Source organism: Garra rufa, chromosome 20 (assembly GCF_049309525.1).
Source record: "Garra rufa chromosome 20, GarRuf1.0, whole genome shotgun sequence".
NCBI classification, from domain to species: Eukaryota; Metazoa; Chordata; class Actinopteri; order Cypriniformes; family Cyprinidae; genus Garra; species Garra rufa.
Window position 1 is genome coordinate 240,179 of NC_133380.1, and position 18,572 is coordinate 258,750.

Consider the following 18,572-nt stretch of genomic DNA (forward strand, 5'->3'; position numbering starts at 1 on the left):
TTTTTCACATTTAGTGCCCAAACTCTGGAACAATCTACCTAACACTGTTCGGGAGGCAGACACACTCTGTCAGTTTAAATCTAGATTAAAGACCCATCTCTTTAACCTGGCCTACACTTAATACATTTCATAATCCAAATCCGTTAAAGGATTGTTAGGCTGCATTATTTAGGTCAACCGGAACCAGGGACATTTCCTATAACACCTGATGTACTCGTTGCATCAGAAGAAGAATGGCATCTACGCTAATATTAATATCTTTCCTTCTTATTCCGAGGTCACCGTAGCCACCTGTATCCAGATCAGACGGTCACTGCAGTCTCCCGGATCTAGTCCGTACCCATCAGCACCCAGAGATATCCTCTACAGCCCTGAATGTCAGCAGAGACCACATCAACTAGATGAGCCCCAGAGACAGATCATCAGTGAAGACCTCATCACCTAGATGGCCATCGACGCAAGACAGTGAAAACCAGATGAGTCCTCTCCAATCTGATTTTGTGGCAACTTGGAACTCTTGCATCTACATTAATATTAGAATGTTTGTTTCTTATTCCCAGGTCACCATAGCCACCAGATCCAGTCCATATCCAGATCAGATGGTCACTGCAGTGCCACGGATCCAGTCCAAACCAAGAGCAGATGGTGGATCAACACCTACAGCCGAATGTCAGCGGATACTGTGTCATCTAGATGACCCCAGAGACAGATCATCAAGAAAGAACTCCTACCCTAAGCGGCCACCGGCACAAGGCCATGGGAACCAGATGAGTCCTCCCCAATTTGACTTTGTTGCAATATGGAACTCTTGCATTATTATTGACATTTTGCTTTATTATTTTAATACTGTAAGGTTGCTTTGACACAACTTTTATTGTAAAAAGCGCTGTATAAATAATCTTGACTTGACTTGTAAAAATAACATTGGGATGCTATTGTGATCTTTATGAAGTCATTTTTACTCTCTTGTATTTTGGCTCTGAACTTCAGGTGAAAATTGACATTTTGCCCCCCCTCTATAAAATAGTGGATTACTCAGTAAATATTCATCCATGACATTTAATATTTTCACTTTCATATACATTTCTATCTTTCTTCAGAAAAAAATATTAGCAAAATCAAAAATTTGAGCCTGGGAAGTTTTTGAAATTTGGTTGATTTGACACAGAATGACCCATTTATTCATCATTTCTATCCAAAGTAACTTAAAACTGAAAAATAAATCATAAAGAAGCAAATAAACACAGGAAGTGTTCGTAATACAAAGTTTCAGGCACTTTCATTATATTTTTAGTAATATTGCAACACATCCAGCTGGCAGTAATTCAACACTTTGCAATAACAACCAAGAATCTACAGCAGTACGTCTTACTTTCAGTTCCTAAATTAAATTAGGACTCAACATTTCAGCTTCACCACTGAGGAAGTGTTTTTCAACACCTTTTTCAGACTATGCTTAGCTGCAATCAGGATGAAACACAACATCATTGTTGCTGCTGAATAATGCTGGTTAGTACTACTGAGTCTACCTAGGCTAAGGTAAAAAAAGTTTTTTTCATTTTTCATTTAAAGAATTTAAGCGACTTTGCAAGTACATGTAATTTTATATGTAAATCCATTTTAATATTTCAGTTTAATTTCAAAAGATAAACATTCATTGCATTCATTTCATGTTTTTTGTGCCTTGGTTTGTTGTTATGTGAAGTCATGTATCATATCACTATCAATCAATACTTGACATATTTTCATCCACCTTTGTCATGGTGTTTTTCGTGTGTGTGATTTTCAAGACACTATTGGCGAATGGCCTGGCTATTTCTTGTTCTGTGTCTGGGTCTTTGACATCACCCTGATATTTTTAGTTCATCACTTGGAAACACGTTTGTAAGAAAGGGTTGAAAAATTCCAGAGGGACAGATGTCAACAAGAGGACTATTTCAGCTGCAGAGAAAGTGGCTTTACATGCGAGCAATTAATTTAAAATTCTTTAATTTAAATGTCTTACAAAAATGAGATGACAGTTCACAGAAAGAACTGATGCCTTGTAATGGAGTGTCACAATATAGACCTATTTTATTAAAATAATTAATGTTTATCACATTCGAATGTATATTTTGTGCGACAATCTGCTTTAAATTTGAATCAGTACATCGCAACAATGTTGCTCAGCATTTCTGATAAAAATACTTTGCACTGTTAAATAAATCTAAAATAATGTTTTGTTTTAAAGTTATACTGAAAAAATAATATGCTTGTAAAATATATAAAATTTGTAAAATTTTACATGTCTCAAAAATTCTAATAAGAGTTTTAGATGGGTCAGGATATCATCCCTAAGTAACCCCTTAAAAGAAATGATCTAATATCTAATATATAATAGAATGGTTTTTTTTAATTAATCAAAACATTTCTTTTTCTTACAGTTCTTTCAGGTTTTGAGGGCGATGAACTCCAAAGATGGAGTAAGTTTTCTCCCAGATGGAAAGTGAAGACATGGCTGTAGCCGAGGCCTGCCTGGCTCTGGGACTTGATTTGTTATAACTTTTGGCAATCTATAGTTTTCCAAATGTTTTTCCCAGTCCAACTGATTAGTAGAGCCCAAAACATGACAATAATTGACCATTTTCAGGAGCAAAAATCAGCAAAATACGATATAATTCCGATATCGATATGGACAATATTAAAAAGCCTAAGGAAAAAACAGCCGAGGACACACACAATGGATGTCTGTACCTACAAATGTCTGCAAACTGAATTTGCAAAGTCTATAATACCTCCAGGCTCCTCCTATTAAAATTATATATTTTTTTAAATAAAAATAGTACAAAAAATAAGGTTCACTTTTTATTTGTATTTAGCCTTTACAAACAAGAAATGTGAAATAAACTATCAAATAAATAAAACTCTCAGACTCAGCTTATTAACAATAATATATTTCCATTTAAACTAGAACAGGCTTATTTAATTGAGAGAACTGTGAATAATCTATACAAATATGTATGTCTTGACTAAAGACTAAATGAATTCCCTATAAAATCGCTTAAAAAGGGGGAAAGAAATCATAATAAAAATTATGCCACTAGGCCAACTAATTATTAATCCTCTTCCAGAAGGAGGTGCTGTTTCCCGCATTTTCCTGGTAACATTTGGACACAATTGTAGCGCAGTGGTCATGAATTACTTTATAAGGAATTATAGTAAAAATTAAATGAAAATGACAGGAACTTTTTTGAATACAGTAAAGTTTCCTTTTTAGACACATTCATAAAAAAAAAAAAAAAAAAAAACAGCGCCACATTTTGACTGTGAAACGTGCAGTGTTTATTTAACGAAGTCAAAGCCTTTTTGAAAATCTATTTGAAGCGGTCAGCGCTGATATTATGGCGAACATTTGCATGAACTGTGTATAACTTACCAATGGTCAGTTATACACAGTTTATCTGAACTTAAAAATCTGAACCACTTCCACAACACTGAATTAGTCTTTCCTGTCTTATCAACTATTTCGTCTGCCTTCTTACTTGTGGAAGCTTGTTCATCCACATCTGTATTGCGGTCAGGGGGACTCATTTTGTAGCTAAAACTTTCCGTGATGGAGCTTAACCAACTACTGCTGAGCGCTGGCAGCGTGTCTGTGATGTACGTCATCACGCAATTCTGTTCTGCTCTTTCAGACCATAGATATATATATAGAATGAAAATTTATTTGTCATTCTATATAAATATCTATGTTTCTGACGGCTGAGCATTGAACGTCATTCAGTGACAAATGCTAATGTATAATATATATATATATATATATATATATATATATATATATATATATATATATATATATATATATGCAAATGTATATCGAAATATCGGAAATGGGTTTAAAAATCGTATCACCGTTATTGAAAAAAATTATATCGCGAAATATATTGATATCGATTTATTGTCCAGCCCTACTTTTGGAGGGAAATTTTGGAGGGAAAGTTTTTATGGACTTAAAAATATGAGTTGACCCTTTCTTTTGAGAGACAATATCTTTGTTTATCATGGTCTTTTTTGATTAACAAATTTGCAGACTGCTTGCATTTAAGGATACTTGCTCTTTTAAGAATCTTAGAACATTAATATGTTGTGTAGGTATTAACATATAATATACACTGAATATCTCATTTAGATAATCAAAATACAAATTTGCAGACACCAAACATGCTATAGGTGAGGTTTATTAAACAGCATAAAACACACTGTTAATTATTTCCCTGTTAAATAACAGGAAATTACTGGCAGCAGGGTTACCATTATTTTCCTGTTATTTTAACAGTTAATTACTGTTAATGTTTTTTTACAGTGCACTCACCGTAATGTTTTTCAACAGGAATTTACTGTGAATCACAGAATAAAACAGGAAATAACTGGCAGCAGTGTTACCATTATTTTCCTGTTAAATCACCATTTATTTTGTTTCCATTAAATATTAATTATGTTTAGCATAATAACGTGTACCACTGATTGTTATAGACATATTCTAGCTTGAGTTAATACAAGAATAGGCATAATCCATCAGATAACACTTAAGTGAAAGAAAACAAATAGTTCCGTGTTGAAATTAACTTTTTTTATTGTAATACAAACACTGAAAGGTAAATACATACAAATGTAGGCACACATGGATCAGACCAATCACAGATATCATTTTCATTGCTGACATCTGTGGTCACTGAACAGAAAATAACAACTGTGTCTGTCTTAAACTAGCAAAGACACTTGCGTTTGGCTCTGCGCTGCGTCTGTGCAAGATAGGGCCCTAAACCTCAAAATTTAATGTTCCCTGAACTGCTGCTAAAATTCAGCTAAAAAACTCCAACCAAGGATATACACTGTGACTCCTGGTCACATAAAAATGTTACACATAGGCTCAGATTAATCACAAACAAATCTCATTTTCTCATGTTCATGGCTTAAAAAGTAGCAAATACATTTTTAAACGCAAATACATTGTTCATTATAACAAAATACTGAACCTCAACTCTTACTGTTACCTAAACCACTAAAATTCAACATGTATGAATACATTCAAACCAATACTTAAAGGATAACTATTGCCAAAATGCAACCTGGGCTGTTTTTTTTTTTTTTTTACTGTAAACGAGACAAACTTATATCTAAAAGCATAATTACGACAAACGAGCCGTTTTTGAGATTGACCGTGATTTAGTTTTGTGGTTAGTGGCCGGTGAATGGGAGAACTAGAGGCATATTTTTGAGCGTATCAAAATCGATATTTTTATAACACTAAGAAGGCTGGACACACCATGAAACTTTGCTCAAAGTATCGCCTGGGTCTCTACACATGAACTCCAGCATTGAGAACATTGTTCATGTACACACAGTTCACTAAAAAGAACGTTTTTGAACAACTCACTTTCACTGTTTGAGTCTCCATCTTGCCAGTCAAGAAGTATCGATCTCAGAGTGTGAGATTCTTATATGTTAATGTTTCTTATATGAGGGTCTTTTTACAACTAGAAGGTTAATATTGTTTTTCACTTACGACAAAACAACAAATTAGCCGTGCATTTATATGGAAATATGCTTTAGGAGCTATCCATCTTTACTCTCCTCAGTATTACGTCGCATTCGGAGATCGATACTTCTTGACTGGCAAGACGGCCGGGCGCCGAGACTCAAACAGTGAAAGTGAGTTGTTCAAAAACGTTATTTTTAGTAAACTCTGTGTACACAAACAATGTTGTCAATGCTGGAGTTCATGTGTAGAGACCCAGGCGATACTTCGAGCAAAGTTTCATGGTGTGTCGAGCCTTCTTAGTGTTGTAAAAATATCGATTTTGATACGCTCAAAAATATGCCCCTAGTACTCCCATTCACTGGCCACTGACCAAAAAAACTAAATCACGGTCAATCTCAAAAACGTCTCGTTTGTCGTAATTATGCTTTTAGATATAAGTTTGTCTCGTTTACAGTAAAAAAAAACAGCCCAGGTTGCATTTTGGCAACAGTTATCCTTTAACACTTAATGGAACTCTTCATCAATAAAGAGCAATAAACAATAAAAACACTGTCACTGCTTAGAACACTAACCATTTTCTCAAAGCACACAATGAGGATCCTTTGCAAAGTCTTGGGTCTGTATAAGAGAGAGAGAGAGAAAGAGAGAGAGATGAGTTCCATAATTTCACATTTTTAATCCAAAATTATATCACATGACTTGACCTAACTAAAGCTAATTTTAGAAACAGAACACAAAACAGACAGAATAACATAAAATAATAGAAAGTGTGATGAGTACAATTCATTGAAAGAACAAAAAAAGAATGGCAAAAGAGCATGAAAGAGGAGTTCAGCATTCTTACTTTGAAAGGCAGTTGAGAATGAACATTAGAATGAATTTCCCCAGCCTCCTGAGTCTTTGCTGTTTGAACATGTGTGCAATGTATACATCTTACTCACCATTTTCAAATGAAATCCCACTGAAAGTCCATGAGCTTGCGCAAGAGGCTGGTGACGTGTGAATTGACGGTTCTTCTTTTCTTCCCCTTTGCAGCCTTTGTCCCTTTTTCTGGGTTTATACCCACAAAGCATCTGAAAAATTACACACTGGTTAAAAATCTAGTAATTCACACAGACTAACAGCACAACAAAGACAACAAATGTACATGAACTATCCTCAACATGCACTATCTTCTTGCCTCTGTGAATATTGTAAGCTGCACTAAAACTTTCTAACTTTCTTTTTCGGGACGATTTCAGAAAAAATGCAGGTGTTAACAGACAATATCTTACCTCTGGATGAATTCAAGCGTGCAGGCTGCCTCCTCCTGGTACTGTAGGTTAAAGATGTAAAAACAGGAAAAAAAAAAAAAAAAACGCCAACCCTGTCACAAAGGTGGACTGGATCCCTTCACAAACGATTTGGCCCTCAAGGCTGAGCATCCAGCGCTGGGAGCGGCTTTGTTTCTCCTGAAACAGAAAAGTTTTAACTGTCAAATTTCTGTTTTAGTTTTCATTTTGAATACAGTTTAGTTTGATACCATTGAATTCACTATATACAACACTAAAGTTGTCTTATCTAAAACCAACTTACCAAGAAGTATCAGACGAGGAGTTGCAGGTATAGAGAGTGAACTCTCAAGGTCAGCTGCAGTGGCATATACCTAGGACATAGAACAAATTAAACACAATAATGACATAAGACTACCACTGAGTGAGATAGATAGATATATAGATAGTCACACCAGCATGTCTGGTAGCCCAAACAGCTATAATCCAACAAATACGAGCAGCTGACCTGAATTCATCAAATTTGATACTGTATTTATACAGTCTTAGACCAACTATTAGCATCATAAACAGCTATCAGTAAATAGATTTATGTTAGCCGTTTGATTTTCAGGATGAATCTGCTTTAACCAGACGTGCACATGGCAAGAATGCCACACAAACTTTACAACGGGAATGCTACTTAAACGTTATAGGCCTAACGTTAGCCTATTGTTTATATATTTAATCGTATACATAAATGGACATTAAAATAATCGCGTTGTTTCCAAAATTAATGGACAAACTATCGCAATGTTGCTAGCTTGAATCACCTTGGCTCATTAGCAGTTGTTATTCATGTGGTGTAAGTCCGTGGCGTTTAGTATAACGTTACATCAACATCACTGATAGACCTTAAAATTATGCATGACTTTCAAAAAACTCTTTAATCTCACCGGATTATTGTGATTTTGGACGATGTAACCACCGCGATCTTCCGACATGGATCTCCGTGTTCGTTGCTTGCAGGTTCAAATGCCGCCTTCTACGCTCCTTCCAGTTCCCACTCCAGAATGCAAAAAAAATACTGTATGAACATGTTATTTCAGATAGTGGCGCCAAATAAAGCGGCGCCTACCAGCGGGCTGCCAATTGTTATACGGATATTTACACCGTGTTCAGAAATAACAGGGGTGACACGGATACAGACACACACTGGGAGCGCAATTCCTCAACTAAATGTATAGGCCGTCTCGCGTAAAATCTGGAGTGTATGGTTGCATTAAAAAAAGGGTATTACACCCACGATAACAAAACACATTTGCGTATGCGCAGAAAACACCGCAAACGTTCTTATTTCTGTCTGTGGAATAGGCTATGCAAGATTATTCTTGATAACATTTGCAGTAGAGAAATCAGGTGTTTAATTTGTCTAATCTTCATTCAGTAAATGCATACAATATTTAGTTTGTTAGTAATGGATTTGCACCGTCGACTATTGATTGAATCAGTCGTTGTTTAGCAAACTAAAAAACGAAATGAAATTGCTAACTTCTCCACTGATAAATTATAACTTTTTTATAAGCATAAAATTGCATATCAGCATTTATCTCCATAACGTTACATACCAGACCATCTAACTCTATCCGACATCTTGAATTTTCGATTTTGCGGTTAAATAACAAAAATGAGGTGTTATTTAACAATGTGGTGTTAAATAACAAAAATGAGGTGTTATTTAACAATGTGGTGTTAAATAACAAAAATGAGGTGTTATTTAACATATATTTACTAAAATTGACAGTAAGGCGCAGTTATTAAAAATAACAGGTTAATCATGTTGAAATTTGGGTGTAAATTAACAGAAACATTTAACAGTGCAGTATACAATACAACAATACAAAAAACACTATAATCAACAATAATGATTCACACAATGTTCTGGTGATGTGCAAGATCATTCAAAATTAAATATAATGGACAATTTGGTTATATTATGAAAAGAGCAGCTTAACTGCTTAACTAAGTCATTTAAATGTATAATCATTTAGTACAATTCTGCTTGTTCTTGACTCACATATTCTGAGCTTCTAAACTAAAATATCTTTCAACCACAGAGGAAGTGTCGTTTAACACCATTTGTACAGCATCAAATAACATGAAACAAAACCTCGTTGTTGCTGTCTGGTGCTGGTTAGTACAGCTGAGTCTACTTAGGCTATAGGTAAAGATTTCTATTTATAATTTTTTACACATATAAGTGACTTTTCAAATACATATAACTTTATTTGTAAATCCATTTTAATATTTCAGTTTTATTCTGAGAAGATATGAGCGCAAAAGAGATATCTGGTAAGAAATGCACTCATTTACTGCTTTTTGAAACATCTGAAGTCATGTTCTACTTCACATATATTTTTATCCACCTTTGTTATGTTTTGTTTGTTTTTTTAATGGTTTTAAGACGCTTTTGGCGAATGGCCTCGCTACTTCTTGTTCTGTGTCGGGGTCATCGACATCGCCCTGATATTTTTGGTTTATCACTTGGAAACACGTTTGAAAGAAATAGTTGAAAATTACAAGAGGGACAGATGTCAACAAGAGGACTATGTCAACTGCAGAGAAATCGACTTTACATGTGAGCAAGCCAGCTGAAGCAGTAACTGAACAATTAATGTAAAATCGCTGTCTTACAGAAATGACAGTTCAAAGAAAAAAATGATGCCTTGTAATGGAGTGTTTCAATATAGAACTACTACATTAAGTGCATTTTATATTCACCACATTAAAATGTATATTTTTGTGCGGCAATCTGCTGTTAGGAACATCTTGATGTTGCTCAGCATTTCTGATTAAAATACTTTGCACTCTAAAATACATCTAAAATAATATTTTGAAATATAATATGATTGTATAATATCTAAATACAAAGATCTTATATAACCTTTTTACCTGTCAAATCTGTTTAGGAGTTTCAAGTGGGTTAAGATGTCATCTTAGTAACCCCTTAAAGGAACTGTTGAACTTAATATGTGAGAAGACCCTATATGCTATATTATTGTGTTGTCACCTGTGAAATAAATTTTAATTAATCATAACATTTCATTTTCTTGCAGTCTTAACATTTGTATGCTTTTGAGTTCTTGAGCTAAAGTTAGTGTGTTGCAATAACGGATGTATATGGACAGGGCGGCTGGACATTAGTCTGAATATATTAATAACCCATAGATCATGTATTTTATCATTTTGAAAATGCCTACTTTGAGTGTAGAAACACACTGTTTTCCTGCATGGCTCTTTAAATACAAATGAGCTGCTGCTCCCCGTCCCCTTTTCCAGAAAAGGACTGTGCCTTTACAGCTCGTAACTTTATGGAAGCCCATTTCTGCCACGCAGATAAATATGCCATAAATTTGACTTTTTAAGTCATAATTACGAGATAACAAATTGAAATTATGACTTTGTAATCACAAAATAAAAAGTCAGTTATGACGTACTTCAGTAAGTAAGTCATAATTATGACTTTAAGTCGAAATTATTACTATAAAAGTTGCAATTATAAAATAAAAAGGTCGAAATTATGACTTTTCTCGTTTATGAATGACCGTTTATCATTAGACCACTATCCAATGACCATTGTGCTTATAAGGTTTTTATCTCGCAATTACTACATATTTTTGACTTTTTTCAGTTTTTGGTTACCATGTCTATCACACTGAAATTGTGTTTTAAACAGTGTTGATTTTGACAGCAAATTTTGATTTAGTCTAGTCATAGTTTTTGACTAAAATGTCATTTAGTTTTAGTCATAGTTTAGTCATCTAAATTGTTTTAGTTTTAGTCGACTAAATATCATACGATTTTAGTTGATTAAATCTACAGTAGATTACAGTAGTACAAGGATGCAACGTACTGATACATGTATGATATTCTCCCAACTGTTGACGTTCACATAAGACATAACTGAGTGTGTTTACTTAAATACTTGTCAAAATGGACAATTCGACATAATTTTGTGTGTATTTCTCCATTCATTAGACGCAAAAGAGTAGCTACTCATGCACTGTGATGAGAGGCGCTACTTCGATGTGTGCGCTTGTTTTACGGATAGATCAATAGGCTATGATACAGTTCAAATGTACTAATCTTACTACCTAACCACACAGCAGATTCATTCAGAACAAATCTCTTTTTTTCATTTTTATTTGTTGATAAAAAAAATGTTGATAGACTTTCATCATAGTTTTGTCATTCATTATCTTGTTTTCTTCTGTGAAAAAATGTTGAAATTAACACTGGTTTTAAACCATAAAAGTTCAAACCTCTGATACAGCTGAAGAACGCACACAGGAAGCGGCTGTCATATGGCATGTGAGTACTAAACTAATAGTTCTCTTTCATGTCTTATTGCGTTTAAACTGTCAAATACACACAAGTTTATATTAAAAATATATACGTTATAAAAAAACACATTTATGTAAGATCTGAGTGGCAGCAGTGTAATATACAGTAAATAAATCAATAAATTCACTGCTCTCGTCTCCTCTGAGGCGGAGACTCTAAATTGTGTTCTGTGCTCGTCTGTGCAGCTAACGAAAGAACAGTTAGCATGCTTTGCTTGACATTCACCATGGTGTTAGAACTGCTACACTGTTGTCACCTGCAAAAACAGAATGGCGGCACTGTGGGTGAAAACATGCAGATTAAGAGGCGGTAATATTATAAGAAGATCCCCCTACATCACGGGGAGAGCTAAAGCTTACCAAAACATAGTCACTGGATTGTCCTTTCTTACATATTTTGGGTTGGTAGATGCACCGGGGACCCATTTATAACACTTATACACAGAAAAAAAATTAAGTATTTATGATTTGTCCTCTTTAAGCCAGGTGAGTAGAAGACTTCCAGTACACACCAACAGTAATTTAATACAATAAGTCTAAACTGTTCTTTTTTGTACAGAGTGGACAGTATAATGCATACCTTTGTCTTTAAATGAAATATTTGATGCAACATTTGTTTCATTAGTCTAAAATATAAAATAATCATTTAAACATTACAAAGAAAAGATTCTTAAAATACTACTTTAATACTAGCACAGGCTGAGTCGTCTGAAATGGAGGGGATGTTAATCTCTTGGGAGGAAAAAATGTCCTTTATTTGTCTTTTAGTTTCTCATAAGTAATTCATCCTGTAGTGAACAAGCCAAAGTACACAGGGTCAAGCCTGCCGCAGCTGCTGCCAGGAGACACACACATTCCAAAGGGCAACAACATGCATGACGAGATGCTTCAGTTCACATCCACACCAAAGTAAATGTACAAGACAAGCCGTGATCAAAGCATGTATATTCACCATATACAAATGTTGTGTGGCAACCCTGAATGTCTCTGTAATCACTGTTGAAAGACCCATGGTTTGTGAAGCTTGCAATCAACACCAAGGTGGTTTCCAGAGCACTTGCACTAAACATACATAAGAGCTGTTTCTCACGAACAACGTCTGCGTTACATTTTTTGTGATCATTAACAATGACACTGTGCATTTCAAGTATTTTATTAAACATTAATAAATGAGCTTTACATGAGTGTAATATATTTAAAAAATATCAAACTTAAAAAAAGGCTTAAATGACAAACTTAATAAAAAGTAAAAAAAAAAATAATTCTCTTTGTATTTACACTTGAAATATGGTATTGTGAGTATTGTTGTCTTTTGTATGATATATTGCTTGTGATATTTTAAGAAATTGCTTCCTTATTTGTGCTTTGTTTTGGATTAAAGCATTTGCTAAAATATTAAATGTTAATGTTAATACATACACATGTGTAAAAAGGTACTGATATAATACTTTTTGGTCTGTATACATGCATGTCGTTCAAAATTTGTGATCAGTAAGATTTTTAATGTTTTTTAAAGTCTGTTATGCTCATCAAAGTTACATATATCTGATCAAAAATACAAAAAAACAGTAATATTATGAAATATTATTGCAATTTAAAATAACAGTTTTCTATTTTTATATACTTTTAAATATAATTTATTTCTGTGACGTAAAGCTGAATTTTCATCAGCCATTACTTAAATGTCATATAATCCTTCAGGAATCATTCTAATATGCTGAATTATTATCACTGTTGGAACAACAGTATTTTTTGGAACCTGTGATCCTTTTTTCAGTTAAAAAGAACAGCATTTATTCAAAATAGAAATCATTTCTAACAATATAAGTCTTTACTATTACTTTTTTATCAATTTTACACATCCTTGAATAAAAGTATTGATTTCTTTCAAACAAACAAATAAAGAAAAGATTTACTGACCCCAGAATTTGAACAATAATGTATATTGTTACAAAAGATTTCTATTTTAAATAAATGCTGAATCCTGAAAAAAGTATCACAGGTTCCAAATAAAATATCAAACAGGACGACTGTTTCCAAAATACTAAATCAGCACATTAGAAGGATTTCTGAAGGATCATGTGACACTGAAGACTGGAGTATTGATGCTGAAAATTCAGCTTTGCATCACAGGAATAAATTCTATTTTAAAGTATATTAAAATAGAAAACCACTAATGTAAATTGCAATATTATTTCACAATATTACAGTTTTCCTGTATTTTTTAATCCCATACATGCAGCCTTGATGAGCAGAAAATGCTTCTTTAAAAACATTAAAAATCTTACCGATCCTAACCCTTTAAAAAACAGTGTAAAATATATTCAAATAAAAAGCTGTTATTTGAAAGTGCAATAGTGTTTCACAATATTAGTGTTTTTACTGTATTTTTGATTAAATAAATGCAGACTGTGCATGAGTCTTGTTTCAACTTTAGAATAGCAGTGTATAAAACAGAACAAAATGGCACATAATGCAAGTCACAATTAATATCTTACACATGGCTTGGCTCAAGCTCAGAACAGATATAGTATTGCTACCGAATGCTGTTTCATGCATATTTTCCATATTTTCCAAGACTTTGAAAGCATCTGTTCCAGTTGAAACACATTCATGCAGGTTCAGCACACCTGGAAGGGTTACCGTTCAGGACACGTCATCTTTGAAGTTTTTATGAGTGTTGAGTGTTTATGATGTATGGTTATTTATCGGTGGCGCTGTTTGGCGACATCAGGACCTCAGGACTGACTTCACGGAAAAGAGGCCGAGTCCTGTGTCTCCAAACCACCAGCCCCACGCGCGCCACTAACGCAATACAGGCCAACACGAGCAGCACCACTATGGAAAATAAAAAACATGACACTGTAATCAGCCTTAATATGTAACATCTTTATGTGGGGCCTTTGAGTTTTATGAGTTTGTGACTTAAGGATGCTTTATTTATGGTTAACCAAAAAGACATGCATGTGTTTATCATTGACTAACCTGAAAAGATAGCGTTCCGGCCAGGTGCCGCTGCATCGTAATGCTTGCTTAGGCTTCCAATTAGAGCAAAGATAATCACAGGGTAAACGGTGAGGATGTAACGGACGTGCTTCTCTATTAGAAAGTTTTCAACTGTAAACCTGTAGAAAAACATAAAAAGAAAGAAAGAAAGTTTTGATTAGATACTGTATGCTGATCTAATATCTTTAGTCATATCTTAAAGGTCACATATCATGAAAATCTGACCGTTTAAGTGCTATAATCAGTTCCCTGGTGCATCTACCAACCCAGAAAACATTAAAAGCAACAAAGGTGTACCAGTACTAACGCCATGGTGAAAGTTTGAGCAAAGCATGAAAACAAAGCACAGAACATTATTTAGAGTCCCAGCCTCAGAGGAGACAAGAGAACAGTGGATTTATTGATTTATTTACTGTATATTACGCTGCTGCCACACAGATCTAATTTAAACATTGATTCTCATGCGATTTACCTTCACAGACATAACCGACTGTGTTTGTAGCTTGTGTGTTTTTACATAAACTTGTGTGTACTTAACAGTTTAGGCGCAATAAGACATGAAAGAGAACTTATTTTAGTACTCACAAGCCGTGCGACAGCCGCTTTCTGTGCGCATGCTTCAAATGTGTGCGCGTTTTCAAAAAACCTCATATCAGAAGTTTAAACTAATATGGTTTAAAACGCATGATTTCAGCATGATAGACATTATAATGAAACCCAAACAGATGTTTTTTGTCAGAGGTACGAGCTGAGGTACAAGCTGTAAAGTCAGCAGCTCATGTTTCTGCTTTTTACTTAAAATAAGCATTTTCAAAATGATTTAATCAATTATCCGTGGGGTATTTTAAGCTAAAATGTCAAAGATACAGTCTGGAGACTTATTTTACATATTGTAAAAAGAGGCATATAAGGTCTCCTTTAAATATGAGTCAATCACAAATTAAAGAAATAAAACAAAAATGTTGTTTTAAGCTAAAGATTTAAAAGTACAACATATGCAAAGTTCTTCATAACTTTACACCATTTTCAAGAATAACTATCATGTAAAAAGTAATAATATATTATCATTAACCTAACCATACGTTTGTAGACAAATATTATGTATTTTTCATTAATAAATGGGACCCTGGACCACAAAACCATTTATACATCATCTGAAGGCTGAATAAGCTTTCCATTGACAAACGGTTTGTTAGGATAGGACAATATTTGGCCGAGATACAACTATTTAAAAATCTGGAATCTGAGGGTGCAAAAAAATCTAAATAGTGAGAAAATCGCCTTTAAAGTTGTCCAAATGAAGTTCTTAGCAATGCATATTACTAATCAAAAATTAGGGTTTGACATTTTTATTGTAGGAGATCTACAAAATATCTTCATGGACCATGATCTTTACTTAATATCCTAATGATTTTTGGCATAAAAGAAAAAATTAATAACTTTGACATGTATTTTTGGCTATTGCTACAAATATACTCGTGCTGCTTAAGACTGGTTTTGTGGTCCAAGGTCATAAATATAAATTTTCTAGAGAGATGTCAACTAACTTTACGCTGTCATAAAAAGTTTTAATTATTTGATATTTTAGGAGGCTTCTTGGCCATGAAACAATCACAACATAATTTCCTGTCTTATGTTTTTAACCTTTGCATGTTTTGTTTTCTTAGAAATAATAATAAAAACTAAAGTCCAAACTCCTTAATATAGTTTTGTCTTTTCATTAAGAATTTAATATTTAATTAGACTTTTGTCTTCATAACAGGTTTATCTGCCCCCAAAAACCTTAATTATAGAAATCTTAACTTTAATGTAGAAATTAAAAACATGCTTATTAGTAGGTGTGTATTTAAATCTTTGTATGTATAAACTGTATTGTTGGATAAACATACACTACCAGTCAAAAGTTTTTGAACAGTATGAATTTTAAGTTTTTTTTTTTTTTTTTTAAAGAAGTCTCTTCTGCTCACCAAGCCTGCATTCATTTAATTCAAAGTACACCAAAAGTAAAATTTTTGAATATTTTAAAATTTAAAATAACTGTTTTCTATTTGAATTTATTTTAAAATGTAATTTATTCCAGTGATTTCAAAGCTGAATTTTATCAGCAATATAAATATTTTGATTTGCTGCTCTTATGTTGAAAACAGCTGAGTAGGATTTTTTCAGGTTTCTTTGATGAATAGAAAGTTCAGAAGAACAGCATTTATCTGAAATAGAAACCTTTTGTAACATTATACATCTTTATCATCACTTTTGTTAAATTTAAAGCATCCTTGCTAAATAAAAGTATTAATTTGTATTAAAATGTAGCTTTAATCACAGATTTTTTTTTTAAACAGTAAAAATATTTCACAACATTACTGCTTTTGCTGTATTATGGATCAAATAAATGCATGCTTGGTAGGCAGAAGAGGCTTCTTTAAAAAACATCAAAAATCCTACTTTTCAAAAAATGTACATCATGTCAGCCATATCACAATATTTGTAGCAGAAAATAAATGACTATGATTACCATATAATTACTTCCAACAGAAGTACGCATAAAGCAGCTGTAGCAGCATTTGTTGGGGAAACTGATGCCAGATCCAACACAATAATGAAGTTGAGCAGTGTGGCGATGGTTGTCCATGTTGCATAGGTGGCAATGCCATTTTGAACCTAAGGAACACATACAGCATGGTCATTTCAAATCTGTAATGCATTACTATCTTTTTTTTTTTTTTGGCTCAATACTGTGCATTTAAATTCCTCACATTTGAAATAATGCACATATGAGTACTCTGCCTCTTGTCAAAGCAAATCCAACATTATGTTAAATGCATACCAACACTATGATGCAGAACAGGTCTTTTGGATGTTGCCGTTTAAGCCAAGACCCATGAGCTCGTAGACCAATACAGGAGAAGAAGATCATCAGGTAGTTGGTGAAAGCAATCAGGGCAAGAACAATCAGTGCAGGTATCATCAATCTGAATCAATAAAAACAAACTCTGTGACCTCTTGAGAAAGACATCCAAAGCTATGATTATGCCACAAAACATTCTGGCTGTCTACAACTTACTCTCTATCCCACAAGACCAGCCAGGTACTGTTCAGAATCATGTTGATGATCCATGAGAGAAAGAATTCAGAGGGCAGGATTGCTGGACTTGAGTACAACCTGACAGACAATAATTCAGGCGAAGACTGTCAAACTATAATAAATAGCTTTTAAACAGTGTGAACAAGCCAAGGGTTGATATGAGTGGAGTGTGTATGGTTTGAAGTACCCTCTACAGAGCCAGGTCAGAATATATGCGTTCATCAGGAAGAGCCAGGAATAGATGACACCCCATATAGAGAAGGTCCATCCAGCTGGAGTGATCTCTGTCCGATATCTGTCTGATATATTTCCAGTCCCATGCTGAAATGGACCTTGAAAGCCAACGTGAAATTAGTCAAATGACTAATCATATATCTGTATGTAAATAAACGTGTTGCATACCTTTTCCAGGTCCTGCGAGCGCGTTGATAATCAAAGCTGCAATGTAAGCAATTTGAGAGAGAACAATGAGCGAAATTCGCACGATCTTGTTATCCCTTAAAAGAGACATATTTTAAGTCAAACTATTATGTTATTTCGTTTTTGTACGCTATAACAATTCTTGTATTGTTGCTTATTGCGCTTGTTGTGAAGTTAGCAAAGTTAGCTAGGTTCGCTGTTACAATCTGTGCAAATAGAAGCTAATTAAAAACGGAATGTTTCTGCCTAGAGAATAATATCGTCCTTCCTTTCGTCGGATTTATATCCAAGACTTTTTGATAACTTTTCAGTTTTCTGTCACCATACAGAGGTGGGGTCCTCTAACTTGTTTATGTTTCAAAAGATGCTCTGTTGTGTAAGAGAAAGAGAAAGAGATAGTGTAAGAGAGCCATCTGCTGGACAACAACACGACCAGCGTTTGTCTTGACTAAAATTAATTTGACAAAAACTATGTCTTAGGTAGCACGGGTATATTTCTAGCAATTATAGCCAAAAAGACATTGTGTGGGTCAAAATTATAATTTTTTATTTTATGCCCAAAATCATTAGGATATTAAGTAAAGATCATTAGTAAAATGCATTGCTAAGAACTTAATTTGGACAACCTTAAAGGCAATTTTCTCAATATTTAGATTTTTTGCAACCTCAGATTCCAGATTTTCAAGTAGTTGTAATTCAAATATTGGCCAAGAAGCTGATTTATTTATCTTTCAGATGGTGTATAATTCTCAGTTTTTAAAAAATTGACCTTTATGACTGGTTTTGTGGTCCAGGGTCATATATGAGGAATGTACGAGTGTTAAGTCTTAAGTTAAAAATAAAAAAGAGAGAAGATGCCATTTTCATTTCATTTGTTATTTAACTGTTCA

General features: G+C 33.8%; 1 protein-coding gene across 1 annotated transcript; it reads right to left on the reverse strand.

The window, feature by feature from the left end:
- Positions 1–11,921: 11,921 nt before the first annotated feature.
- LOC141294055 (uncharacterized) lies at positions 11,922–18,018 on the reverse strand. The gene is made up of 7 exons (XM_073826135.1): positions 17,665–18,018; positions 17,450–17,594; positions 17,242–17,340; positions 17,005–17,149; positions 16,693–16,838; positions 14,160–14,299; positions 11,922–14,012 (listed from the first exon to the last, which is right to left on the reverse strand). Exons 1-7 carry the CDS (start codon positions 17,771–17,773, stop codon positions 13,876–13,878), a joined length of 921 nt encoding a protein of 306 aa, XP_073682236.1. The 5' UTR covers positions 17,774–18,018; the 3' UTR covers positions 11,922–13,875.
- Positions 18,019–18,572: the final 554 nt, after the last annotated feature.